This window comes from Toxotes jaculatrix, chromosome 22 (genome assembly GCF_017976425.1).
Source record: "Toxotes jaculatrix isolate fToxJac2 chromosome 22, fToxJac2.pri, whole genome shotgun sequence".
NCBI lineage: Eukaryota > Metazoa > Chordata > Actinopteri > Toxotidae > Toxotes > Toxotes jaculatrix.
The window spans coordinates 595,691-623,433 of NC_054415.1; the positions used below are offsets into that span (position 1 = coordinate 595,691).

At 46.0% G+C, this 27,743-nt stretch overlaps 2 protein-coding genes and 2 non-coding genes across 4 annotated transcripts; all 4 read right to left on the reverse strand.

Annotated features, from left to right (window-relative positions):
* Nucleotides 1-893: 893 nt before the first annotated feature.
* c22h11orf98 (chromosome 22 C11orf98 homolog) lies at nucleotides 894-3,027 on the reverse strand. Its single transcript, XM_041030258.1, has 4 exons — nucleotides 2,922-3,027; nucleotides 2,186-2,310; nucleotides 1,480-1,577; nucleotides 894-1,353 (listed from the first exon to the last, which is right to left on the reverse strand). Exons 1-4 carry the CDS (start codon nucleotides 2,958-2,960, stop codon nucleotides 1,232-1,234), a joined length of 384 nt encoding a protein of 127 aa, XP_040886192.1. The 5' UTR covers nucleotides 2,961-3,027; the 3' UTR covers nucleotides 894-1,231.
* A 2,238-nt stretch (nucleotides 3,028-5,265) lies between these two features.
* On the reverse strand, nucleotides 5,266-11,905 carry pthlha (parathyroid hormone-like hormone a). The gene is made up of 4 exons (XM_041030297.1): nucleotides 11,549-11,905; nucleotides 11,192-11,303; nucleotides 6,195-6,731; nucleotides 5,266-5,963 (listed from the first exon to the last, which is right to left on the reverse strand). The coding sequence occupies exons 2-3, from the start codon at nucleotides 11,296-11,298 to the stop codon at nucleotides 6,218-6,220; spliced, it is 621 nt and encodes a 206-aa protein (XP_040886231.1). The 5' UTR covers nucleotides 11,299-11,303; nucleotides 11,549-11,905; the 3' UTR covers nucleotides 5,266-5,963; nucleotides 6,195-6,217.
* trnat-ugu lies at nucleotides 7,875-7,947 on the reverse strand. Its single transcript has one exon. It is a non-coding gene; the product is annotated as a tRNA-Thr (tRNA).
* On the reverse strand, nucleotides 8,155-8,227 carry trnat-ugu. Its single transcript has one exon. It is a non-coding gene; the product is annotated as a tRNA-Thr (tRNA).
* Nucleotides 11,906-27,743: the final 15,838 nt, after the last annotated feature.

A 27,743-nucleotide genomic window follows, 5' to 3' on the forward strand; every position in this document is an offset into this window, starting at 1 on the left:
AGCTTCATCAATAATTGAAGATGCTGAACGTGAACAATGAGAAGGGAAAGCTTTTCTCCTCCAGCTCAGATTTCCAGCAAATGTCAGACACATTTATTAAGCCTGAAATCAGAGCGTTAAATAAAGTTTGACCGCAACAGAAGCGAGAACAGAAAAACATCTCAGTCTGAGTCAAAGTGATCACATATTAAAACTCACATTATATCCAAATTCAGACTGAGTCAGATGTGTGGAGGTTTTTTTCAGCCAAGAAACAAGAAATAAAAGTGAATGAAAGAAAAACAGGCTCCAAAATAAAGATGGTTTCTCAAAATCCTGACACTGAGCGAAAGTTATGAAATTTAGAAACACAATGTTTTAATGTTTCACACAGTTTTAAAGTAACAGGTGAAACTGATTGGTTTTAAAATCAGAATGAACAGTTTTTGATGAACTAACTTTTCACCTTTTCTTTCTCTTCCTGGCAGAAAGGTTTCCACAGTACGACCCCTCCTGTTTGCACAATGATAGTAAATATAAAAGGTGAATTCATGGATAAAACAAAATTAGATTTCAAGGCAAATCTGAGCATTTTCCATAAAACACCCAACAAATGCACCGCTTCAACCGGTTACAACTAAAAACTGCAGTGGCCAGTTTGTTTTTTTTTTTAATGAAATTATATATTTGTGAACCGACAATATAAAACTTTGTGAATGAAACAAAGACCAACAGGAAGTGACATGTTACAGTGGATGAATGTGGTAAAACTACACCCGCTCTCAGTGACTGACGACCGCAGCCAGGACATGAACGCGGCCTTTAAAACAGCAGGAAGTGATGCGACGTCTCTGTGTGTGTGTGTGTGTGTGTGTGTGTGTGTGTGTGTGTGTGTGTGTGTGTGTGTGTGTGTGCCCTCCAAATTAACAGATATTTAGTCAATATTTTGAGATATTAAGGACATTTCTGTGTTTAAGTCAAAATTATTGGTGAATAAGTCAAAATCTTGGTTTATCTCAAAAGTCAGACTTTAAAACGTTCGATGACTTCATGATGTTGATCCATGTTTTTGTTCTCTGACTCAAACAGAAGAAGATTTTCATTCCTCTGGGCACAAACTGTGAAAACACTACTTTACTTTCATCACTCCATCATGTTCCAGAGCTCCATCCACGATCAGCTGCGTCCTGGTCCTCCTCTGGACTAAAAGACAGGACACTGTCCTGCATCAGCAGATAATTCTGTCCTCTCTTCATTCAATATCCTCCATCTCCACATCCTCCTGGGATCCAGCTGCTCTCCTCTTCTTCTTCTTCTTCTTGGTCGGAGCTGACGAGGAGTCCTGCTTCTTTGGTGGTGGAGCTGCCGATTCAACTGAGGAGCAAAGAAGCAGCAGAAACATCCTGATACAGGTGAAGGTAAAGGTGCACATATCCACTGTGCTCTGTCTGAGACGCGGAGAGAAGCAGACTCAGCTCACAGCAGCTTCCTGTCACTTACCGTCCATAGTGGCTTTCTCCTGCTGCATGTGCTGCAGCTGTTTGAGCAGCTTTCGTTTCTTTTTCCCTGACAGAGTGATGTTCGTTCGTGGACTCGACCTGAAAAAGAAATTTATAAAAAACAACACAGATTCTTTAGTTTGAGTGGAATCAAATTAGCGATGCAGAGTTCAATCGGTTTCTTTAATCGACGCTCGGCCACGTTAACAAACAAAAAACTAACAAACCACAGATGAAGGTTCTCCCAGTCTCCCCACAGCCAACCCTGGTTTTACTGGTTTTATATAAGATAATACACAAACCTTGTGTACATGAGGGGAGTCACCTGTCTGACTCTCACCTGTCTGAGTCTGCAACTACACATGTAAGTACAACGCATCAAACAGTAAGAGGCTCCACCAAGTGGTGTGCTCAGGTACTACAGCAAACTGCAGCACATTCTCTCATGTCCTTGTCTTCTGAACGGTCAGTTAATATATTTTTAATCAATTAAATCATTTAACAGCACGTCCAGGCCTGTCCTCTTACCCACTGAAGAATTTCATTATTAAATAATATTTATAGAATTTCTTAAATTCACTATGTTTATAAAAATAAACTTAAATCTGTCAAATCAGTGTCAGAACAACCTGATTACATCCACCTTTACTCAGAAAACATCCAGCCCTACTCAAACAGAATAACTGTGGCAGGTGTTCATCACTGACTTTCTCTTCTTCAGGTGATGGACGGTGATGAGACCTTGATCCACCACGGCTCCGACTATCTGATGTTTCTTCCTCTTCTCTCGACTCAGGACTCGCCGTCGCTTGAAAAGCTTCTTACCGAGCTCCTGCAAGAAAACAACAAGATGTCGACATCAGTCCAACAGCTTCCATCTCTCAGCTGCTCACGTCCCTGTGATGTTGCAGGAAATGATGTCACGTTAAAAACCAGACAGGGAGAAAAGACGTCAAAGATCCGAGAAAAGTCCAGAAACTGAGAACAGATCAGTGAATCTGAACTTTGTTTTTTCTGCCTTCACATCAGTCATCTGATGACCCCTCACATTTACCGGCTGACCCTTTAGAGGGGCTCGACCCCTAGGTTTGGAACCTGTGGACTAAACTATCTACCTGTATATAAAGCTGTTCAGAGCAGCTACAGCAGGAAAAGACTCGGGATCAATGATGTGATCAGAGACCAGTCACAGCAGACAGGAAGTACAGTGAGTACAGGAAGCTGATGATACGCTCCCTGTCCCTGACACAGACTGAATTAAAAGACGCTGGTGATCCTGCTGTTAGCCGTCCATGCTAGCTGCTAACTGTCCCTGTGTAATGCTCCGCTCTGGTCAAACAAACATGAGCAGGCAGTGACAGCGTCTCCTCCTCCTCCCCCTCTTCCTCCTCCTCCTCCTCCTCCTTATCACCTCCTCCTTCATATTAAAGCGGGTTTGCTCACGGTTTTCGGTCTGTTTATTTTCCCTCCTGGAGGAGCCATGCTGATCCTCTCACGTGGACACGGACACGCTTCTTCTTCTACGGTTTAAATTACCGGCAGCTCTTCTTCTTCTTGTTTTTTTTTTTTTTTTTTTTTTTTTTTTTAAATGGCGGCTGATTAGCGACGTGACTGTGCGTTACCGCCGCCTGCTGAGCTGGAGCTGGATCAGCCTGGAGGTTCCAGCGTATTTACCGGATCTGGACTCATGGTCTGGACCTTTGAATGGATCCAGTGTTTCCAGTACTGGGTCCTGGCTGGGTACAGGCTGACAATAAAAATATTATTATACTATAAATTACACTGTTATACTACAATTAGGGCTCCTCAGCAGAGGGGGCCCGAACTCTGGAGGAACAAACAGCTTCAGCTGAAGGAGGTGTTGGGAGATCCAGCTCTATCCAGGTCAAAGCTCCAGGTGATGGAGCCGAGCAGGTCTGTGAGCTTCAGATCTTTCAGCCCTGTGGCCATTTCACTGAGGCTGGATCCTGATCCTGGATCAGCTGCTGCTGTAAACCCTGTGGATGTTTCCCACGCTGACGGCCGATGGATTTCCCTGCTGCACAGACCCAGAGGGGATATTGATGACTTCTGACTCATTTCTCTCTGCAGCCTCCAAACTCCAACTCTCAGCACTGACCGGATTATAACAGTCTGTCTGTTCCTGCACATCTGGACCCTCCACCGTCAGGATCTCCATCCACGGCAGCTCAGATTTAGCCGTAACAATAAAAGGATTGGACACTGTAATTGGCTTATTTTTCTTCCCTCCTCTTAGAGAACAAACTCTGATCCAGAAATCCTAAAGAGAATGTACGACAGCGTTAATGATCTCTGACACAACATGAATGGACTCACATTTGTGAAGTTCCTCTGAGAGTCTGGGATCAGTTTGACATGTCGTTGAAGTTTTGTTTTGGGCAGGATTTTTGGTGATTATTCATGCTCTTTTATTTCAGCTTTGGAGGAGTTTCAACTTTTCCTTTGATTTAAAGCCAGTCTGGAAATTAGGCCAAATGTTTTCAGTTTTTTTTTAAGCTTCTTTCTCATCTGAACAAGAAAAGAGTTTCTGTGAGTTTTCAGACTCTCAGACTCTGCTGCTGACAAATCTGCTTCCAAGCAAAACTGTGCCCCCTGTGTTCCCATTAATATGGTCCTTCAGTGTGTGAGGGTTTCCACCATGCTCTTTACCAAATTATGAAAATGTTTCTGTAAAAAACTTAAACCTGGTTTTGGTGTTGGGGAAGCAGGAGCCACTGTCTCACATCTCATGTGCTTATCTCTTTGTGCTGTTAACAGCTGGTTAGTCAGCTGGTTAGTCAGCTGGTTAGTCAGCAGGGTCAGTTTTGACCCAGTGATTTTTTACTGCCTCGTTGCTTTAAACAGACGTAATAATGAGCCAGTGTCAGCCGTTTTGTGGACGACACCGAGGACTGATGCAGAGTCGATGCTGTAACGTTACTGAGCGAGAAGAATCTGCTGAGTGATGAGTTTCAGTCTGTGTTGGAAACGTGTTTCAGTCCAGCTTTGGTTTTTAATCGTCTGTCAGTGGAAACTTTCCGGGTGTTGGTGCGTCGAGCTGCTTGTTTCTGAGCCAACATGACTCAGCCTGGTGAAACCTCACTGACACTTCACTGCAGAAGGAGGCTGAGATGAACGGAGTCGATCTGCTGACGAGTCAAGTTTGTGAGTGAATCCATATCAGTCACTTTGTTAAATGCTGAGTTCTTCACTGAGACTTCTCGTACGTATGAATGAGTTTTTCAGCAGGTTTGTTGTGGTCTCAGGGTTTTGATGGTGGGAGACAGCGGACTGAGCACTGAGAGGTCAGGAGGTCACTAACACTGTTACAGAGGCTCCTCAGCTCTCCACAGTAACTACCAAGGATGACTCATCACTAACCACTCTCTCACTTTATTGCTTTTTTCTATCCTACACGTGTGAGACCAGAAACGATGATTCAGCTCCTGAGAATAAAGTCTGGATGTGAAAATATTCATCTGCCATCCAACACATCGCGTGTAGGAGGGAGGTCTGACTTAACCTATGAGACGCACATACAAAGCAAAGAGGCCCCAGGACTGAACCCTGGGGCAAATCACTGCTCCCAGTTTAAAGCTGGAGGTTTAATGGTTGTTTCCATTATGAGTCAATCTGGTAAATCATTTGTTCGATTCATGGATGAAGGATTTGGTTTGTAAACTGGTGTCTCTGTGAGCTGAGGTCAGTTTGTTGTGACGTAAAACAGAATATAACCTGTGACAAAGAGACATGGAAGAGACATGGAAGACACAGAGACTGAGACAAGTTACTGTCAAATGTTTAATCCGTTCAGTACAGGGTGTTTATCTCAGTGCAAGAGCCAAAAACAACAATATCGAGCCGTGTTTGGTTTATGTACAAGTCTGAACGTTGGCGCTGAGAAGCAGAACGAGCCGTGGAGGGATCAGAGACACTGAGGACAGCAGGGGGTCCAACACAGGAGGCGAGACAACACACAGCTTCGATCGGAGCCCAAAAACAGCAGCAAGGAAACAGAAAACTGGACGAGTGAACTGAGCCGAGCGTCAAGAACCAAAGTGAAAATAAAACAAAACGGCAAGTCGTTTTTTCTTCATTTCAATCAAACACAAGTCAATGGACAAAATTAATGGTATATATATTTATATTTATATATCTAAAGTGCATTATGGTACAAAAATATAGAGGGTCAGCAGCACCTCGATACATTTCCAAAATAAATACACCATTCAGACAAAATAAATTACTGCAAAAAAAATCTGACATAATTGGAATAAAAAAGAAAAAAGCAAGGATTCACAAAGATTAAAATCTGTTGCCCCACAGAGCATCAAATAAGTTTTTTAATCATATTCTGCTATCTATTCTGATATATTTAGAATATTTACAGACAATAAATATTTTCCAATTTCTTTCCAAACAATCACTATTACAGAAGACTGTAACGTGAGGGTTTAGGAGTCCACTGCGTCTGTCCGTAGGTTTCTGAAACAGACCATAGAAAAAGAAAAGACAGGTTATTGTTATTGTCCTGTTTACTGTTGTCAGGACACACTCAGATTAAACACGTTCACATTAACATGTGTGAAATTCTCATCTGTGGTTTAAGCTGAAGAAAAGCAGCAGGAATTCCCTGGAAACTGTTGGTTGATTGTAAATAAAGAAGTGAAAGTAAGTGCGAACGGTTTCTGATCACACTGTGACCTGTGGACTCACCTTTGTCAGAGACTGACAGCGTTTTAAAGCAGCGCCCTCTGCAGGCCGAGCAGAGATCTCCACTCCAGGTGGAGTCCGCTCCCGGGCTCGTCCTCCAGCCTCCATCCCAATGAACGTGCCCTCCTCTTCCTCTTCTCTCCCTCCCTCCTCTTCCCAGACCTCCCTTTCTTCTTCCTCTTGCCGGACGCTTTGAGGACGCCGTCTTTGTACGTCTGAGACTTGTTGGTCTCCTGTGGCAGGTTGGTCCCCTCCTCCTCCTCCAGCCTGAAGCTGATGGGGAGGTTCTTGGTTCCTCCGGGGGGTTTGGAGTGCAGGGTGCTGCCGGTGGTGCTCAGGTTGATGCCCAGACTGACCCCCGGCAGCCCGACGCCGGCGCCGCTGCTGCTTCCGCCTCCTCCGGTGGTCCGGACGGGAAGGTCACGGATCTCCGCCGTGTGGACTTCGTCCAAAAGCTCCTGCAGCCACATGCGACGCTTAAAGTCCTGCAGCGTCCGGCCTTTGTCGTGCATCAGCTGAGCGTGAGTCACAGAACGTTTTCTGCAGAGAATCACACAGAAAATCAAATATCAGCATTTACACAGATGATTAAGATTCACTGAAGAAAGCAGCTCTGGGAGGTTCAGTGAGCCCCCAGCAGAGGGCAGCATACGGACACGAATGGGTGTGAATGAGGCTTACACCGAGCAGCTGCAGCAGAAAGATGAGTTTTAGGAACATTCTTTGGCTTCTCCCTGTTTTTTCCACGTATTTAATGAGCTTTCTTTGTCTCCTACATTCAGATAAACTCAGAGATCCTCTCACCCTCTCCTCACTCTTCAGTTAAATTGGTTAAGAAAACTTTGGACAATATTCCCAATAACTCCCTGCTGCATCCACGCAGTGAAATGACATGATTCATGGAACCGCAGGAGCTGAGTTTGTTTCCAGGGTTGTTAAAGCTGATACAGAAGATCTCCACCCTGCCGGAGGAGGTCCAGAGGACTTTTCTCTCTCTTTCTCTTCACAGAAAAATGCCAGTTTTCCTTCTGATTGTTCATTGTTATGATTGTAGCAAAGCAAAACCTTTGGCCCTTCACTTTTCATTAGTATGGATGTTAACTGACAGCTTCATGGCAGTCAGGGCCCGAGGGGTCAAAGAGCTGTGCCACGAACGTTTTAAGCCAATTAACTGTCGTCCAAATGAAAAAAACAAAGACTTGGGGCCGAACTCTGCTGCGATTCTTCAGTTTCAAATGAAACTGACTCCTAAGAAGTCCCAGGGGAAAAACCCTGACGAGGCCTGCACTGTCCCCGAAAACCGTTCTTTTCAAATGCTGTTCTGAGTGGACTGATCTGCATTTGGATCCAAACCTGTTTTAAATTACACACAGCGAGAGAACGTCTTGATTTTCGGGGAACATCTAAATCATGTCAGATGATATCTGAGCTCTCATGGGAGGCCTGAGCATCAGCTCCTGCTGAACCACCGTCACATTTTCCAGAGTGCGCACACCGAGCGTGTTGTTGTTTTCAACTGGCAGGAGGCAGAAATGCACTTCCTGTGCCTCGTCTGCAGGAATTTAAAAGAAGAAGAAGAACTGAAGAGTGTGCAGACTGGGTCTATACGTTCACATCCAGACTGTCCACTACCGATCAGATCATAATCCCAGGTGTCTTAAGGAGTTTTTGTAAAACATATTAAGGCCCCAGCGAGATTTGAACTCACGACCCCTGGTTTACAAGACCAGTGCTCTAACCCCTGAGCTATGGAGCCCTGAGCAGGTGAGCCCCGCCCACAAGACTCTGGCCACCTGCTGAGAAACCACCACATCATGTCACTGCAGACTTCAGGCTCATTAAGGAAAGCAGGTATCTGCTGGAAGATGAAAGAAAACTTCACTGAACAAACGTATTCATCATGTGAAGTAAGTCACTGAAATCACACCAAGAACAAGGTCTCACATTTTAGGAAAAGTCACTGAGGCCCCAGCGAGATTTGAACTCGCGACCCCTGGTTTACAAGACCAGTGCTCTAACCCCTGAGCTATGGAGCCCTGCCACTAACAGGCCAGGCGGTGGTGCTGTTCCCTCAGAAAACTGCAGGGAGACTGGCTGCACTCACCGGCTGCAGCTGATGACCTGTCTGCTGGCTGCTTTCACTACATCACTGGACTGTGATGAAGTTCTAACGCCTGAGAGCAGCAGAAGAAGAGGAGCTCCAGCTCTGACTGTGACCAGATGGGACGAGGTCGACCTGTTATCTTCCCAGATACAGTCGGAGCAGCAGAAGGATTCGGGCTTTGCTTTGCCGCGGTGTCGCGTTACTCAGAGTCTTAACTCTTAGAAAAACAGAGAGGCAGAGGGCACGGCTCGAAGCCTGGGAACGAGCGAGCGCCAACGCCGGCCAAACACCTCAGGTGTCTGAGCACACAAACACACCCGCTTCAATGGCAGATACCGGCCGTGATTAGGGCTCAGTGCTGGCGCTCAGCTGTCAGAGGTTCCCATGATGCCCTCTGCCTTCCAGCTTTATCTGGAGCGTGTGCAGTTTACGGTTTGGATTCATGTATGAAGGTTTTACAGCAGGGACACGAACATTTAGCTGGAAAACCTGCAGCCTGTTGAGCAGCAGGAGACACACACACACACAGAAACTGTGTTTATCTGCTGCATATTAATACTGTCCTGAACAAAACTCACCTCCCAAACACAGAGGGAGCCCCTGAGAGCAGCTTTTGTTTATATGCATACAGATATTTCCTGTAAAAACACACACACACACACACTCTTTGAAAACTGATCTGGCTCTGTTTTTACCTTCAGTATAGCGAACATCAAACACTCTCCAGTGAGAGGAACGGAGGAGGAAAATGGCCCAGACACATCCTGAGGTGGCAGCGCTCCAGCGCCCCCCATCCTCGGCCTACCTGATGCTAATTGTTTCTCTCTGTAGGAGACGAATGAAAGAGGGAGTGTGTTTCCTAAAACCAGTGATGTGTCATTTCCCAGTGCCGCCCGCTTGAAATACTTTGGCTCGCAGTCACAGGTTTGTCGGTTCAAATCCTGAGGCTGGGATATGGACCCCCGCCTCGGCCCTGATGTCTGTGAACCACAGCAGCTCTGGTTTCTGTCCTCTAACGGTTCTGCTTCGGATCCTGATCCTGGAGGTTCAGAGGCTCAGAACTCTCATCCTGACTAACTGGACAGGAAATAAGAAAAAAAACTTCCTGCTAAACTTTTCTCTCATCTCAGCGCAGAAACCTTTGGTCTCTTTCTGCCTCTAAAAATATTCAAAATAAACCTCTGAGAAATAAAAAAGGATCAGGAGGGCCGGGACACACGGAGGCGACTCAGCACCGCTGAACATCCGAAACTGCAGAAAACCATCGAACGTGAGTTTAAAACATCGAATCAGATTCCAAATGTTTTTAGCCTCCTCTGGTCACGAAGCTGCTTTTATCTGCGCACAGTTCACGTCCAGCTGCTGCGTTCACCATTTGAAAGTCTGAGATTTTTTTAATAGAAAAAAAAAATCTCCAGGTTTCAAAACAGTATGAAACATTATTTTAGCTTTTACACATCAGCAGCTGATCTGCCAGTTATTTTCCTGATCGGTTCATTTATCTTCTGATCAGGAAACAGTGAAACGTCCATCATCATATCTTAGTGTGTGAAGTAAGAATAAAAAGAGAAGCAGCAAATCCTCACATTTCTAAACTGATGAAAGAAATTTTTCTCTCTGCTGATGAATTCATGAATCAGCTGCTCGATGCAGACAGATCTGAAACCGTCCTGACCCGTGTGCTGGGCCTCTCTCTCTAACATCACCGAGTCCCTCTGCTTTCAGCAGCTGATGAAGGGGGTCAGAGGTCATCAGCGCGCACCGCAGTGTGAGGTTTTACAGTTTTCATCGCACCCGTGTTTTCCTTTCCACTCAGGTGGAGTTATCCCCGTCCCAAAACCCTATGAAGTGCATATCACACGGCGGGTGTAGGTCTGCCGCCCCAGCGCCGGCGTAACAGGCCCCACACACACTGAGAGAAAAGTCTCTTGTCCCGAGTGTGGAAACTGCTGGAAGCCGTTAACGTTCACGTAAACCTGGACAACACACGCTTTGAATCACTTTAAAGACTCAGCGCTCTTCCTTTAGCAGCCGGCCCCAAAACTCCAACTGCTGCCACCAAAATGCATTTCAGATGTGATCTGTCTCCCCCGGACTCCGTGCTTAATTCAGGCGGAGGGGCCAGAAGTTTAGAGGAGAAAATCTTCCTCACAGATTGTTCCTGAGCTACAGAAATCCAACAGGCAGCCTGCTTTCAGGGCATCCTCCCACTGCTTCATTATAAACCGATTACATCCAAAAACTGTCTCAGAGATATTATCTTTCCAAAGGGAAAAAGCCCTCAAAGTGTGCTTAGCATTCTGGCTTAACAACTTGAAAGAACATTTATTCTGCTTGGCATCAAACACCTCAGCAGGAGCAGCAGGTTTGGTTTGGTCCACGGCCGAGGCGAACATCAGCATTATTCATTTCCCTCCTTAGCAAAGACTTAAAGTCTTTGTCCAGGGATGGACACCAGAAAGCTACGAGGACACATTTGCCTGAAAGGCTGAGAGCTGCTGCCCGGGCCCCGAGAGTGTCAGAGGGAGAGGAGCAGCAGCAAAAAGCCTCGGAGTCCTGCACAGAAAGCAGCAGCGAGGAGGTGAGGGGGGTTCAGCCCGAGCTGCTGGGAGTTTATCACACGGAGACGGTTTCTGCTTAAGGTAAACACACAGGTGGGCGAGCGCTAACTAAACAGCTGCAGGCACGTTTCACAAATGAACACATTTTCCAGCCCTGCTCGCCCACCATGCAGGGGGGAGCAGAGCTGGAAATAAATGAAAGGAACATGCAAACACGGGAAAAAAAGGATCTGAAGTTTATCTTATTTTCACCGTGTCCAGAGCTTTCACTGAAAACACAGACCAACAGAGAGTCAAGAGGCTGAAGGGCTGGAAAACAAGAAATGCAGACTTACATTCTGTTGCTCAGGGCATCAATCGGCCGTCCAAAGTGTGGCACCGGAGAGCAGAGCAGGAAGAGAGCGAAGCACCACTGCTGCAGGACTCTCCTGGAGCAGAACATCTCGTCTGAAAGGAAACAAACACACGGAGAACCTGAGCTGAAAATGCACCGTCTCTCTCTGAGCTCTGACAAGCTGCCAACTCCGAGAAGCACTTTCTGAAATGATTAACCCTGATTCAGTTCACGCTCTGCAGAAACCAGCCCAGCATGTTTCAGAGCAAATTCCAGATTAAGCCACAACAAAGCTGAAATTAAACAAACCAAAACAAAAGCAGGAGGAAGGAGAAGGAGAAGCTAACGGGAAACTTACTTTCCCACAGCAGCGTCTGTCCCACACGGAAAAAAAGATAAGGTAACAGAAAATAATGAATTCACTTATGTCCTTTCTCAAACTTTCCAGTCTGACTTTCCACCACGAATGAAAAAAGTCTCAGGAGACAATCCAGGTGATGACACCTCGGGGAAGGAAAAAAATCCCCACGAGCCAAAAGACATCCAGGAGCTGCTCTTTAGATTTCAACCTTCCTCAGCTTAAAAATTCCTCAAAGTCAGAGAAGTCCAGCTGCAGCTCCAACAGTCCTCCAGGTATGCTGCGGTTAAAGGTGAGTGTTAGAGTGACGGCAGGACAGGCAGCGGCGGGACAAGCTGAGGCTGCACTGCTGCTGCTGCGGCGGCTGCAGGTCGTTCTGATGGGAACGTTTGCTGCATGCTGCCTGAGCAGGTCAGAGGCGAAGGGAAGGGGAGGACTTAAGAACAGAGAGGAGGGCTTCATCACGTCTCTGCCCACTTCATGTGGAGTCCACTGAGTGTGTGTGTGAGTGTGTGTGTGTCTGTGTGAGTGTGTGTGTGCTGCAGGAAGGTGGCGCTCGAGCAGCTTCAAACCACAGCTGGATCTATGGGGATCAGTTAGTGCCAAAAATACTGTGCAGCCACTTCATGTTCATGTTGACTGTCTTTAATCTGAAGGAGCGAATCTTTAAAGCATCACTGAGATTTATTCAAAATCTAAATATGGAAAAACAGTTTGATTAGGCAGCAACAAGTGTTCGAGCTGTGTTTCAGACGTGATCAGGTGAAGCTCGTGGTTCTCAGTGATCTGCACTGAACCGACTGAATTAAACTTCACCTGGTCTCCTGCTCCTCGTTACTGTCTGATGCACAGTGACACTGGTCTGAGTGGGAGTCACAGCAGGGACTGGGGGCCATCACTGGCCTTTATACGCTCGCCGCAGACCTGAGGAGTCAGGTGGTCCGTCCGCAGGTATGATGCTCGGCCTCCGGACGTGAGGCCGGCATGTGAGTGGAGGTCATGAGGTCATGAGGTCATGAGGCAAATTCAAACTTAGCTCCAGCTCATCGTCCGCGGTGCATGTAACGCCTCACAGAATGTCTCCAGATAACGAGATAATGAAATGATCATGTGACTTGGGTTCGGGAAGTGATGCGTATTTCATCACTTGTTCATTGAAGCAAAGGAAAAAGAAATCACAGTGAGAGAGAGCGTGACCTCCTGAACCTCTGTGAAGACATTTCTACCATCTGCTCGTCACATGACGTGAAGCGTTGACGATGCACGTCTGACATGTAAATCTGTCATCAGCTCAGACTCTGATCCCAGTGTCTGCTTCATCTTCAGTGTCAGACTCGTAACTCTTCCATCGGACGCTTCAGCAGCTCCCACAGATCATCGCATTAATCCGATCTGATTTAATCTGATCTGATCAAATAAAGAACGACTGTGGGTGGAAACCTTCAAACAGCTTCAGACCACCAACACTGTCCCTGCTCTTATGTAACCTCTCACTCTGCATCTACGAGCCCGCTGCTGTGTTTGAACGTCATGAATTAAAAAGAACAAAACAGATGTGAACTAAAACCGTGCCTGGGATTTTATGAACCTCTGACATTAGGTTAATCTGGTCTGTCCACCTCTAAATCCTGCAGCATCTTCAGCTTTAAAGTTCAAATCACATCATTTTCCACCTCAAAAGTCACAGCAAAGGTTTTCTGCCATCCGCCGAGTTTGATCTTCAACACTGAATGCAGGTAACGCAGACAGACAGACACTGCCTGGGACTGGATCAGAGCTGGATCAGAGCTGGATCAGATCAGAACATCTCAACAGCCACTGCACAGACTGGCTCAAAATCCCATGAATGTGCACAAAGCCCAGACGTCAAAGAGCCATCTCTCCTGCAGCAGCACTGCACAGCACAGTAAACATACTGTTCATTCTGTCTGACACTGTCAGGTCATGGCTGTGATGGACACTGCAGCCCGTAGGGGGCGCTAACAGGGTTCAGAGTCTGCTTTAAAACCTGATGACTCTACAACTGAGCTATTTCCATGATAATTGAGCAGCCTATGCACTGAGGCAGACTGAGAGGTGCAGTTAAAAGCTCCAGGAAAAGTCAGTGAGTGGAACTTTAGTTAAGATTTTTTTTTCAGACAAATCAATTATTTAACACACTCACATTCCACACAACACAAAAAGGCCTTTGTGTGAAGTCCACATCACAAAGAGTCAACGGGCTAAAGTGGAAGGAGCATTAATCATAGGTCTGTTGTTTCTAAACATGTTTCAGTCCCAGTACTCACGGCGCACTGGGACACGAAAACCTGTACAGTTACACAGAAACACACACATCTCAGCTCCAAACATGTGAAACGCTGATGCCACAGGCTTGTATAAACTTTTTTCCCCACAAACGATTTCCACACAGTTTTTTGGGGGTCCTGCCTGAGAGATAAGACCCGCTGTGTGTGTGTCTGAGTGTGTGGCTCAGTGTGTGTGTGTTGGGCTGCTTTCCTCTCTCACAGATCTGTTCTGAATTGTAAGAGGCGACAGCTGGAACACATTGCTGATATTTCAACACGTGTCAGTCAGAGCAGTGGAGGCGAATGGCGCTGCTGCCCGCAGTGTTTGTCTGCCTGGCTGTTGTTTGCTCTGTACAGGGGAGAGGAGGCTCCCATGTGTGGAGGATAACTCGGGAAACTCGTATGTTTTACTTAAAGCTGCTACGTGTGGATTTGTTATGTGATTATTGTGAAGGCAGATGAGACCTGTTACAGATAAAACGGCAGCAAGGCGGGAAACTGATGTGTTCACTCCGCATCATGTGGGTCTGCATCAGCTGTGACGGGTCCTCCGGGTGTGGACACTCTGAGTGTAATGAGCAGCATGACAGGCTGACGGTTAGCCCACCATGCACCGCCAAATGTTTAGCTAACGTTACGCATGGCCCCTGAACGCTGAGACAGGACTCTATCAGGACTCCCAGCAGTCTGTGCTCTGACTCAACACGGAGTCAGCGCGCTGAGTTAAGTCAGTCTGTGTTTTCAACTTACTCAATTATCTCTGACATTCTTGGCGACTGGTTTATTGATGCGTCCTTGATTTTCACCCAGAAATAGCAGCTCCACTGTAAAGGTCAGAACATACAATGAACATATTATTTGTTGAATCTGGAGGCTGCCAGCAGGAGATGTGGACGTGGTGATGCAACAGACTTTTCTGCTGCTCTTTTCATTCATTAGTGATCATAAACAGAATCCATTGTTCCTTCCCCAGTCATCACATGGGATATAAAAAACTCAGCATTTTGATGGTGAACGATTAGTGCCAGAGAGAATCATGGGAGTAGTTTTCCCCCCAGTTTGTCTGCAAATTAGTCGAGTTCCTCCAGTTTATGAGCTCCTCTGGTTGGAGCGGATTCAGGAACACGAAGTCCAGGCAGGTTTTTTACACCGGAGAACAAAAGGACGAGTGTCAGGGATCAGCGGTAGGAAAGACGACCTGTCCTCTAACCCCCCACCTCCTCCGATCCCCACCTTGTGCCGCACATTAAAAACATGTGTGGCACAAGGCTGGAAAGCGAGATGTTGTGCTGCGACCCTGTGAAAGCTGCTTTACCTGCACGTAAACAGGTACAAGAAAAAAGAGTTTTCCTGGCAGCGGGCAGCCTGTGGGGTCCGAGCCAGGAAAGCTGTTTTAGATTCATAGAAAATTGCTGCTTTTTGGCAGAGCACGACACACACAAAACAAATGTCCGCTTTTAATCTTTGCACCCCCCCGCCCCCTGCCTCTCTCCTTTTGAAAACAATTCTCCACACAAAGGCACGCACTGTTAGCATCCTCCCCCCAAAAATCAGTGGTCCTGACTCTGCCACCGGCTCCAACCTGAGGCCCCCACACGATACTAAGGGACATTAACCCCGTCAGGTCACAGCTCGTTCTCTCTAGGAGGTTCTCACCACATCACGAAGAAATAAGTGGACAAACAGTCATTACTTCAGAGCTGATGCGATTGGTCGATCAGTAGAAAATGAATTACACTAATGGATTCAGTACTTTAACCAAAGTTACAGCAGGAAAGCTACAATAATTATTTTTAGCATCTGATCTCACAGCTCCAACTTTTACTGTCACCTGGAATTAACCATAGACTTTAAAAGACATGGACGCACCTGTGACGTCACCCCTTGGTTTCGGGGAGTCGGTTCTGTGACCAATCCATGGGCATTGGAGCTGCGCCATCTTGGATTTTAGTGGGAGTGTACTTTCCATATTTGACGTAGAGACGGTTACTCTAAGGGTCAGCCGGCCGAGAACCCGGCAACTTAGCTCGGAGCAATATTGAGCATTTACCGGTTTTCACCGCTGCCTCCATCCACTATCCACTTACAGTTACAGCAGCACACAAACAACAGCAGCCGCTGACTGACGGAGCTGCTCTGTCCATGCAATGTCGGACTTTTTAAACTGAAAAATGAGACCAAATAAAATTGTAGCCTAGTATTCCCACAATAAACGGACTCTGAGAGCACGGAACACACCGCAGCAGCGTTCCTAACATTAGCTGCTCCGGTCCTCTATCTGTATCAGCAGCGACCAGAAATCGGCAATGAACTCATAAGCTAGCGGCAAAATATGCTAATACATGCTAATTAGCGCAAACATCAAGGTAAAATAGTGAGAAATTTACTTACCGAAAAAACTGCAGCACAGACTCCTTCGACGGTCGGTTAGTACAGTCTACGCTACAACAAGCCATACTGTCACAGAAACCTATCCGAACACTGGCAAACAAACACGGACACTGCAACTCCTGACAACCGCTGGAGGCAGCCGTAGGCCTCTGGATGTAGCCGCCTAGCCCAGCCGATGCTTTAGCAAAGAGCTAACTGCCAGTGCCTGTCTACGGGCTGTCACTCAACGTAACCACGCCCTAATTTATGTAATAATTTTAAGCCTAAATAACACCCCACAGTGTTCACGGAGGTGGAAACTATCAATAGAGACCAAAAACAAAAGATGTACCAGGCTGTAAATATGTTTTTTAGGCTGCAAAGTTCGCTATTTTAACTCCCCCCTTGGAAGTAACGTGTTCTTCTTCTTCTGTTGTTTAACGGTAGTTGTCAAACAGTTTTTAGGTGCATTACCGCCACCTTCTGGTGACAGTTATTTATGTGAAAACAAGGGAAATAAACAATCTGATAGTTTATAATGTAATGACTGTTCAAAAATGGTGACCCATCCCTGGTGCTGTTGTTTTTGGTGCTGGATGATGATGACTGAGGGATGAAGAAGAGACCATGACATGTCTCCTCACTCTCCTCTCAGGGGTGGCCTTCCTCCCTCTCTGAGCCTCTGGCTCACCTCCGGCCCTCCGCCTCTGAAGCCTCAGATACATATTTGAACGGAGGAATTGAGGAATGTGCTGGATTCTTCTGGACAGAAACACTTAGTGGCATGAAGAAGAAGTGAGTTTTTCTCCTTCAGCTCTCCTCCCTCACTCCCTCTTGTTTTACTCTCATTCACATTATACAACACACGCCCACCACAGGAACACATGCTCCACCACCGCTGTGCAACCACAAATAGTAATTCGTTGGAGTTGTACGCTGCACTGAAAACTGCAGCAGACATATTTTCAGAGGTTTGACCCTGTGACCATCTGACATAATTTGAAAAGTGCAGCCCACATAAGTACGGTGTTTTCAGCCCTGGGTTTGAGGTGTTTGAGTCGGTCATGAGAGATTTCTAAGACTGATTCCTTTGTTTACATTTAAAGCTGCTTCTGTGACTTTTAAACTAAAATACAAAGTGTGTCATATTTATACTGATATCATATGAAATGCTGAGGTCATGAAAAATGATCAGCATCGAAACGGAAACGTTTCTGATTCCAACATTTCATGTGACGATGGAGCTCAATTAAACCTGATTTGGAATAAAAAAATCTAAGTGTAGGTAAAACCAGGGCCAGCTGCTAACTCATCATTATTACTGTCATTACACTGGTACTTTATCATGAAATGAACAGTGTTTTGTTTTACAAACATTTAAATGAATGTACTTTAGTATCTTAGTTTTGTGATCAGGCCTGTGATTGTTTTCATGTTTCTCTGATATTATTTTCTTATTCCACCGAGTCTCTGTAGACTCAGATATAAAGAAGGAATCGGGCGTCAGACTCGGAGCAGCAGTTCTCAGAGAGGTCCTGGACTCTGTCTGTGGCAGATTAACTCTCTGCTTCACGTTAGCACAGAGCGAAGGAGAGAAACGGGGAAGGCGCCTGCAGTCTGCCTGTCTCTGTGTCTCTGGGTGACTTTTGCAGATGTCACCAGATGTGTGTACATCATCTGCTGGTGTGTCACTCTTGGATCCCATTGAGGCAATCACATCCCTGTGCTCAATTAGATCTGATTATGGTTAGAGCCCCGCTGCCAGCAAACTGGATTAGAATATGTAGAGGGACAAAAAGTGGTTTTTAGGAGTTTTTACTTGCTAAACATTTGTAATTTGCAGCAGTTTTTATGGGTTCAGCCTAACGATGTCGTTGGCATTTAAAGGAGACGCTGGGGTATTTAACACTGACTGTTTCTAATTGTTTTTAGGACTGAGACACTGAGAAGTATCTGTCAGTGAAGGTGTAAAAGCACCGATCGTTTTTAGTTTTCGGATTAAAGGAGAATGGATCAGTCTGCTCTTTCATCACATACGACAATACAACAACTCATCTCCTAAATCATCAACACAACAACAACCAAACTCTCCACACTGATGTCTTTATGTGCTGGCGAGCCCTGGCCCGGCTGGGTCCAGGTCCGGGTCTCACAGACTGAGGCTGGCTGCCTTCATGGCCCTTTTCTGATCAGGTCTTTGTTTCTTTCAAAATGAACGTATACATCTGGGGTTCTGGCTGTCCACGGGGCTGGTTGTGACCAAAACCTTTTAGACCAGTTTAGACCCGTTTCTCTGCAGGTTCTTGTCAGACACAGATTAAAATGTGGATCTCTGATCTGAGACTGAGAAAAACTAGCAGCTCTCTCCATTAATCTTTCCACCTCAGAGAATTCTGCAGTCCTTCCACACACTTCAGGTTTGTACAGCTTACTCTTTTTATGATAATGCAACACTGACTTACCGATATCAGTGCTCCTGGCTCCTGAATATTAGGAATCCAGTGGAGAGTTGTGAAAAATAATGAAAACTTTGTCCGTCCTCTGGTGATAAGTTGTGTTCCTCTGAAGAGAAGCTCCTCTGGTTTCTTGGAGGCTGCTGGAGAGACTCTGCACCCTCTTTGCTTGGCTGTGAAGGTTCGAAAAGCTTTTTAAATAAGGTTAAGCCCTCCTGCTGACATCACACGCCGGTCATCACCGTAGCAGAAGAATCCATGAAGCTGCATATGTAATTAGATGGATGAACTTACTCACTCTATCACTCTGTTCTTCCCTCCCTCCCACATCCCCTTCCCTTCGTCCTTTTCCTTCCCTCACAAGCACACCACAACTTCAGTTCATAATTCAGAGTCAGAGCTAATGACACATGTGAGTGCTGCCTGTTGTGTTGGTCCTCGGCCGGTAAATCTTGTGCTTCTCACCAGTTGTGGTTTTGTCGGTTGCTTTTCTCTCACTTTGCTCCTGAATGATCCTCCTCACAGAGTTTTTTAGCCTCGTGCACGTCACTGAGGCATGGCAATAAACCCTACATGTTAAATTCAACCTTAAAATGTTATTTCTACACCTCCCTAAACTTTACTTAGGCAGATTAATGTAATAATTTAAAAGCCAATTGTGAAAACAGAGTTCAGACAGAGCAGTCTTGGTCGGTGTTGTCTCTGTTTTTGTCTCAGTTTAATTCTACTTTATTAAGTAATGACCCCCTGCTGCCAGGCTTGTGTTTGACTGACCGGAGGCGGGAGGGAAAAAAGAAAACTGTCTCCAAAACATGGTAGTAGTGGTTTTGTCCATCATGCCTACCCCTGCTTGCGTAGCATCCCTCCTAATCTCCAACACGAAAGCAAAGCGCTCTAGTTTCCAGTTGTGCCATCTGGTCTGAGGTTCTCTATGTTTAGCAGAGGGTCGTGGTTTGGGGTTGTGAACGCCGGGTCATGAGTGAGGACTGAGTCGGAGCCAGATGCTGCCTGCCTGCCACAGAGGAGCGAGTGAAGCTCCTGAGGAAAATCAAAATCAGCTGACAGATTTAAACAAACTGTCTGCTTTATTTACTGCTGCTTTGTGCTTTTGTTTATATCAGTTTTAATTTAACAAACTTGTGGAAACTGTAGGATTAATAAAGCTGAGTTTAAACCCCACACATTAAGAGCAGAGTCCAGCAGTTCCAACCATTAACAGCAGAAAAAAATAATTCCAATACAAAGCTTTTTCACATGGCCATGAAAATATGCACCTTAAATTTAGGTGTGTAGTGTAACAACATTAACAGCCTCACATTCTAACAACACAAAGCACTGCACTGTTCCAGAAATACAAAGCAGGGAGGATTCGACACTGAAGTTAATGTTTATTAATTCGTGTAAATTCATAATCAGTGATCTTTATAAAATCGCACTGAGGTGAATAATTCAGAAACGTTTATTAATAAAAACAAGAGCTGCCTGTAGAAGTAAACAGGGAGCGGGCGAATAATTAGACAGCACCGTTTTATTCAGCTGCTCTTTGACTTTATATTAATGGAATGAAGCTAATTAACTAAATCAAAATGAACATATTAAATTGAGGGTTAGGAGCTCAGAGTAATTTGAGTGTTTTGTGTTCCCACGCACATTTTCCCATCTGACCCGGGGAATCGAACTGACGACCTTTCAGTGACACACATTCTTGTTTCTATGGCTTCATGTCAACCTGCCAAATGTCAAACCGACTGCTCGCTCTCCTCATCTCATCTTCCTCCTCGTGCCCTTCAACACACCAACAGCCAACGCTGAGCCAACGCTGACTCACCTCATCAGCAATACGCTCTCACTCTGTACATTTACCCATGATTCCTTTCCAGGGGAAGAGACGAGAAGACTCGACATCTGGAGCTGGATTCCACGGAGACAGACTGTCCTGTCCGTCAACACGTGGAGTCTCATATCTGCATTCTTCACTCATTCATCAGTCAGTGAACTCTTTATTCTTTTTTTAGTGGAAACATATTTTAGTGTTTTTAGAATCTATTTAATCTATGATTCAAATCTGGGATAAAAAAATTAAATAGAATAGAATAAAACCGTGAGAGGAAAATAAAAACGTATTTCGTGCTCTCCATTTGATGATTTGTGGACACGATTAATTGGTGCTGTTGATTGAATTAGCACAGATAAGGTTTCCATTTAGTCACTACTCATCTGATCTCCTCAGAGAAAGTAATATACATCATGATGTATCATCAGACTATCATCTCTTAATAATACGTCATTACGATTATGGCTTTAATGTCCAAATGTCCATAACAATGGCTTTAATCCTCTGCTGTAATACAGAGAATTAGCTAGAAATTGTTAGGATTAAAGTTTCATGCTAAAGTGGCTGATGTACAATAATGAAGGTTGAAACTGTACCACTGCGTATCGGAGCTTTACAAAGGAAAACATTAGTCATCAATGAACCCCAATGAAATTATTCCTCCTAATTAAATGTCCGGCCAACGTCTGACGCTGTTAATATCAAAGACGAGACTAAAGATAGAAACTAAACAGTGAAAGGACACTAACGAGATAACGTGAAGAAGAATGATCATTAGAGGGACGATGTCCTGAATGTACATTCTGCTCTGCTGCTGCTCACGGCTCCATGTGGCTTTCATTTAAGGCTTTTTCCTTCATAAAGACACTGAGAGATGAAGATGGAGCTGTAAAATGTTTCCGCGGGTCTAAGTGTCGCGTTTACTGTGGAGATGTAAAGTTGAAAGTCAGATACAGACGGTATATTAACACAGATACAACTGTCTTCTTCCAATGAATCTCTGTTTGAAGTTTATTCGTCGCTCCGCGATAAATTAAATCACATCCAGACTCTCCTGATTCACTGGATGTGTGAAGAAAAACACGGGACACAAATGAAGAGAACACGAACTGGAACTCGGAACGGGTGGAGGCCCAGAGAGTCCAGAGGAGACTGACCTAGGTCAGGTGACTCCTCTTTGACCGGCTCCACCCACAGGTAGAGCACCTGTCCGGAGCGTTTTTATGAAAACAAGACTGAATATTTCATCAATATGGAGAAAGTGAAGTCGTCTCAGATTAGATTTCATGTGATTATACTCAGGGAGCTCAGGGGCCGGGTGGTTCGTCCCCTGGGAGCCGTGCACAGAGCCTGACAGGGTCAGTATGAGTCAAATAAAGTGCTCGTCAGTCAGTCCGACGGTCTCTGAACCAAAGCCACAGTCTCTGTTTGGAACAAAAATACATCCTGAACTTTAGCTGAAGTTAAACTGAGGCCTCAGAAATCTGAGTTTGACAGGTCAAGTGGGTTTTTTCCAGAGTTTCAGGCCTTTTCTCATGAGAGGGAAGCGTTATTGGACGAGGCCCACCTGACCTGACTCCCTCAGACCACAGAACATCACATTATCGTCACAGAACCTTTGGAATAACAGGGACCGTGGACGCCGCCTCTGTTTCCCAGTATGAACATATGACAACCTGCACCTATCCTTTCAATCCAGGTGAGATTTAATACACTTCATGGCTTCATATTGGACCAGGATTAGATCTTATAAGGTGCTTTTTATTTATTTATTTATTTTAATGAGACCACTGACATCGTTATCTGCAGCTGAGGCCCAGATTTGGCCCACGGGCCAGTAATTGCCTCCCACTGCTGCAGAGGTTATTAGTGAAGCAGCTACAGCTGGTTAGGACGGGTCTCAAACCTCCGGAGGTGGTTTGGATCCTGACGTACAACATCACAAACAGATTCCGTGCTCAGACCCACACCAGCAACACGAAGCACCTTCTAATACTTCCTGGTCATGTGATCTGGTCATGGCCACAGACCGAGACCAGCTCAGCTCCTACTCAGACTCACTGATCGAATATCAGCAACTTGTCAGTGTGAGAATTCGATTCTCTGAACACCAACACACGTTTTCCAGCGTGATTCTCTCCCAGAGCCGCAGAGCTTCTCCATCCTGTGGATCCTGGGTGGGTGGATCTTTAAACGTCTTTAAAAAGGCAAAGAATTTAAACACAATCTCTCATTTTCATCTCCTTGACAATAAAAACATGTTTATCCACAGAAGTGGTTGTGAGTGAGTGTGAGGCATTAAAGAGCTGCCTATGTTCTTCTGTTTCTGTTCCCAGAATCCCCCCCACCCCGCCCCCCGACTCTGCGAGCATACATTACTGTCCTGATCCCTTCTGTCAGCTCTCATATGTTCTCCAATATGGTTTCACTTTGAAGGCATAATTTGATTCAGTTACATTTCATACAGAATAAAGCTGGGTCGTTTTTTACAACGAAAACAAAGAACAACACACGAAAAGAACCACAAGTTCTTCATCCTGCAGAATCACAGCAGAGTTAAAGAACATATGGAATGACAGCTGACGTCCCTTCATCATCATCATCATCATCCCCCAACGTTTAACGGACAAGAAATCTCGCTTATGATACGGTGACGGTGATGATTACCCCCCGCCGGCTGCAGGACGTGGGGTCTTCATGTTCCTCTGAATTCACAAATCAGCAGCAAGAATGAAACTGAAAACAGAGACAGAAGAAAGACCACTCAGCCTTTTGCTGTTAAACACGTCTTCAACATTTCTCTTGGCCGTTCACAACGTGGTTGGATAACTCCAGTCCATATGGGCCCCTTTACCTGGCAGGTAGAGCAGAACACAGGAGGCTGGAGGCTGATTAATGTGAGTGTTGGCTGACCCTGACCCTGACCCTGAAGAACCAGGCTCTGCAGCATCTCCACTTTATGCTTCTGTTGTTTTTTTATGCACATGAATTTAAAAAAGACCAGAAATCAAATAAATCTCAGGCCTTAAATCCTGAGTCGTTCCACTAATGAAGCTTTAAGCTCCTTCAGTGACGATGCTGCGCTCGAATCACAACACATGGAAACTCAGTGTGGACACACACACACACACACAGTTAAATCAACACAGGTCTGCTGCACTCTGTTATTAGCAGCAGTATTTTATAGAGCTATTTATAGTCGCGTGAGCTGTCTGATTTGCTTCGTGTGGCGGAAAGTCAACTTGGAAATTGAAGCTAACTGGAGACATTTCGAGTGAAGCCAGGCAGACGGCTCCACTACAGCAGAATTATACATTTTACTGGCTCTGAGCTGCTTTCTGTTGCCACGCTCTGCTGTCCACAGCCTCTTACAGCAACACATCCATCTCCCGTACCCACCTCAGGCATCGCGGCCTGCACGACTCTGACGCAGCTTCTGTCAGAATCGTGGACATATATCTGTGTTGTGGCGTCCACAGTCACCTCCCTTCGTCCTCATTCCTAACTGGAAAACTCAGATTGCGCTGGCGCCGTCCTCTGCAGCAGTTTGCTTGGCGTGTCCTCGTGTTGCAGTGGAAGAAATGCAGCTGGAATTACAGATTGGTCGGCGAGTTTAATCTCCGAGGACACCTTTGCACACGGAAACTACAGTGAACCAGCCACAAGAAACACAGCTCATCACACATCCACAATAAATATCGCAGAGAGGAATCAGACAATGTGCCTTTTAAAAAATTCATTTTACAAAACACCAGTTAAACTAATCGGGTCTGAAGTTTCAGCTGAATGTTCCTGTTTCTGATTTTTAAAATCAAATTTTTACTTGTTTAAAATAAATCATTAGATTTTGACATTTTGAGGTAAAAGTGAAAGTGAAGGTGGCTCAGAGGAAAGATCACAGCCCTCACACTTTCTGTGATTCATCCTCTGAGAACTATGAACAGACGCGGCTGTTCAGTAGTTTCAATTTTAGACATGTGCCTCTGGATTTAGTGACTGACAATAACTTCAGACCTTTAAATGTTTGGAGAGACTGAAAATAAAGAGTGAAATGACAGAGAGCTCCCAGTCCTCTGACACACTGAGCTGCTCCAATAATAGAAACCTCCTTCTAACTTTAGACGTGTTTGACGTTTTGGGCTGATCTCGGACTCCAGCGTCTCCCTGCTGCTCGGTGACAGACCGGAGGAGCTCCACCGAGCGGGAGGAATCCTGCGTCAGAGCGCGACTCCTGTGGCGGGAAAAGCCAAAAACCCTGCGAGTGGCAAGCTGAGTGTGTTTGGAGCTGTGAAGAGACAAAACCACAGCGGTGGCTGGGCCCAGATCAGTCTGACTGTGGTGTTCCTCCACCATGACTCTCAGTCTGCTGTGTTATTACAGCATTATCCAATCAGCCTAGTCTGGCCCCGAGGGATTTACCCCCATTTTTAACCCCCCACCCACATCACAGAAGGTCAGCGTGTGAGACGAGCTAATGGCTGTAACGTGGACGTTCAGCGCGTGGAAGAGGCAGCAGCAGGTTTACGGGAACACGACCTCCCACTAACGACACTGGCTGGCTGAGCCCATCGGTCACTTTCTCTCCGGACCGTCAGGATCTCAGTGTCGCACCCAGAGAATGATGAAGCCCACAGTGGCGGGAAAAAGCTCTGACAGGCCGACACTGTGAGAATGAGCTCATGCTTGTTCAGCGCCCAGTTAAACAGCCCCCTGCTACCACTCCGTTACTTGAACTTAACTCTTCAGGTGATTTTCTACGTAATGATGGATGAAAGGTCAGAAACAGGCTGTGAGACGGCGGTCTCTGCTGCCCAGCTGAGTGCTTACACCTCTGATTGGCTGTGGCTGTGTGACGTGTCAGCATGAAGGTGAGTTACACAATGACTGAACGGTGATGATAACACACGGATGGAAACCACTTCAGTCTGAAGTTAACACATGTTCACTGCGTGTTTCACTGTCCATGTTAGAAATGATTAACATGAACTCAGAGAAACACAAAGAGGGAAGAGTCTGTCAGAGACACCGTGGACATCGTCTCATCAGAAGACCGCGGTTTGTTTGTGTCCTCTGAAGGAGACTTAGCTGCTGTGCTTGTTCAGAGTTTGTTCTGTGCAAAGACCAGTTTAGGTCACTTTAAAATCCAGCACAAACACATGTGTGGGATTTATGAGTGAACTTTCACACGGGGCGGCACCGTGGACGCACAGATTACTGAGAAATGAACCACTCTCATGATCACTTTACTGTCAGCGCAGAGGCGTTTATTATTTATTGACCTTTTGGGTTTTATGATCGCATCGTTTGGGACACGACAGACCGAGCCAGCGTGAGCCGTGCTCAGTCTTTAATACAGAAATAATTGAAAACATTAAAAAAGAACTTTTCTGGGCGACTGCTGATGAATATAAATCTGCCCGACGCCCTCTGGTCTGTTTGGCATGATGGCGTGTGAACTGTAAAATGTGACAGTAAACATGTCACATGGGGAAATACATGTTCTTAGTGTCACATCCCAGATTGAGCAACAGTCTGTGAAAACTGTGAGACTGAACAAAGGTTTGAAGGACAGCGTGAGAACAGCGACACCTGCATCCTCAGCTGGATCCCAGAGCTCAGCTCTGATAAACACATCATGTTAATACGAAACTTCAAATCTGACAAGAAGAGAAGAAGAGCCACAGATTCCAGAGACATTTGAACTGCTGTTAAAAACAGGACGCAGGTGTTTGATGTCTCTCGTCTTTTTAAAGACAAACTCACTGTTTCGTCTTTAAATCCACACGTACACACGTTCATTCCCTTCATTTCTGTTCCCATTCATTTTGTCCCGTAGACACTTAAGTCAGACAGGAAAACAATGGAGCGAAGACAAACAGTGAGACAGAAACATGAGGGACTCTAAATGTTGGGAGACACACTCCACCTGTGTGTGTGTGTCTCTGTGACGTCGTCGTGTGTTGTTCTGTGTCACAGCGTCACGTGAAACTCCAGCAGCTGTGGCTGGTTCAGGTCCAGCTGTGGTCACATGACTCGGCCCTGCCTGTTGACCCCCTCACAGCAGCCGGCGTTCTGCTCACAGGGGGTGGGGGTGGGGGGAATCCACACAGGCCAGACTCTCTGCTTGTGCTCCCAGCAGCCCCCACTGCTCCCTAAACCTCAGGCTTCGCCACAAATGGCCGCAGCAGTTGCCAACAAACACAGAGCAGAAAACTCAGAGTCTGACTCTCTGCTTGGCCTCTGCTCGCTGTAAACACCGCCCGGCTGTAACGCCAGCGGGGGCGGCACGCCGTTTGACGAAGGCGGGATTCCACACGTCGCTAAATAAAACTGTTTTTGAGGCAGTGGTGATGTCATCGAGCCGTCTGTGGGCTCGGACGCCCCGATAGGCTGCTGGTGGCGTGTATCACCACCGTAGGCCGAGGCCCAGGGCAGCATGGGAACTTTGCATGTCGACCCAGTTCTTCACATCACAACAGTCCTTCTTCTTCTGCAGCCTCGTGTGGACATTTTTCTGAAGCTGTGTTTCTCATTTCACTGAATTACTCTCAGTCTTGATCACGTTAACGCCGCCTGTCCTCCTGAATGTCCCTGATGATCCTTACAGTAATGCTGATCACAGTGTGCGGTGCCTTCACGGGTGAATATCCACATGTGACAGGCGTGCTATTAAAAGCAGCAGTGGGCGTTGTGTTGTGGATAATGTCTGTGGTGTCGCTCTAAACCCAGAGAGCTTCACTTGTTATGATACCAAAGTAGAAAGGAATACAGTCCTGGCTCACGTCAGAGGCCTCAGAGTAAGCCGGGGCTTACCAGCACTGCCAGAGCGTCTGCCAGCGCAGCTCTGTGGTCTCCCTGCTAACTCACAGACAGATCTCAGATCAGCCGACGCCGAAAAACTCACTGCTCATCCAACACACATGTAGAGCAGATCAACACCGACGTGTGTGCACGTCTGACTCATCGGCAGGTCGGTCACTACACACACACACCGATGCAGACGTTTTTAACAATCCCAAACATGTGGAGGAGTGGAGGGGCAGGGAACGTTCAGCTGTCTGCATACTTTTGGCCATGTTTTGTATGAAGCCTGGCAGACGAGGACGAGGGGACGAGGGGAACGTGTGAACGAATGAAGTTTGTTGTTGTGAGAGAACAGTGTTACATCTGGATCTCTGCCCACGTTCAGCCTGTTTTCACAGCAGCTTTAACTGTTGATGCATCCACACAAAGTTTGAACTTCTCTCTCA

Bases quoted from the DNA above. Each gene is read 5' to 3' on its own strand.
- c22h11orf98 (XM_041030258.1), bottom strand. From the start codon at position 2,960: ATGGCTCCTCCAGGAGGGAAAATAAACAGACCGAAAACC. The intron at 1,578-2,185 runs GTCAGTGATGAA...TTTCTTTTTCAG, and splicing joins CATCACCTGAAGAAGAGAAA to GTCGAGTCCACGAACGAACA. The intron at 1,354-1,479 runs GTAAGTGACAGG...TTTGCTCCTCAG, and splicing joins GGAGAAAGCCACTATGGACG to TTGAATCGGCAGCTCCACCA.
- pthlha (XM_041030297.1), bottom strand. From the start codon at position 11,298: ATGTTCTGCTCCAGGAGAGTCCTGCAGCAGTGGTGCTTCGCTCTCTTC. The intron at 6,732-11,191 runs GTAAGTCTGCAT...GATTCTCTGCAG, and splicing joins GATGCCCTGAGCAACAGAAT to AAAACGTTCTGTGACTCACG.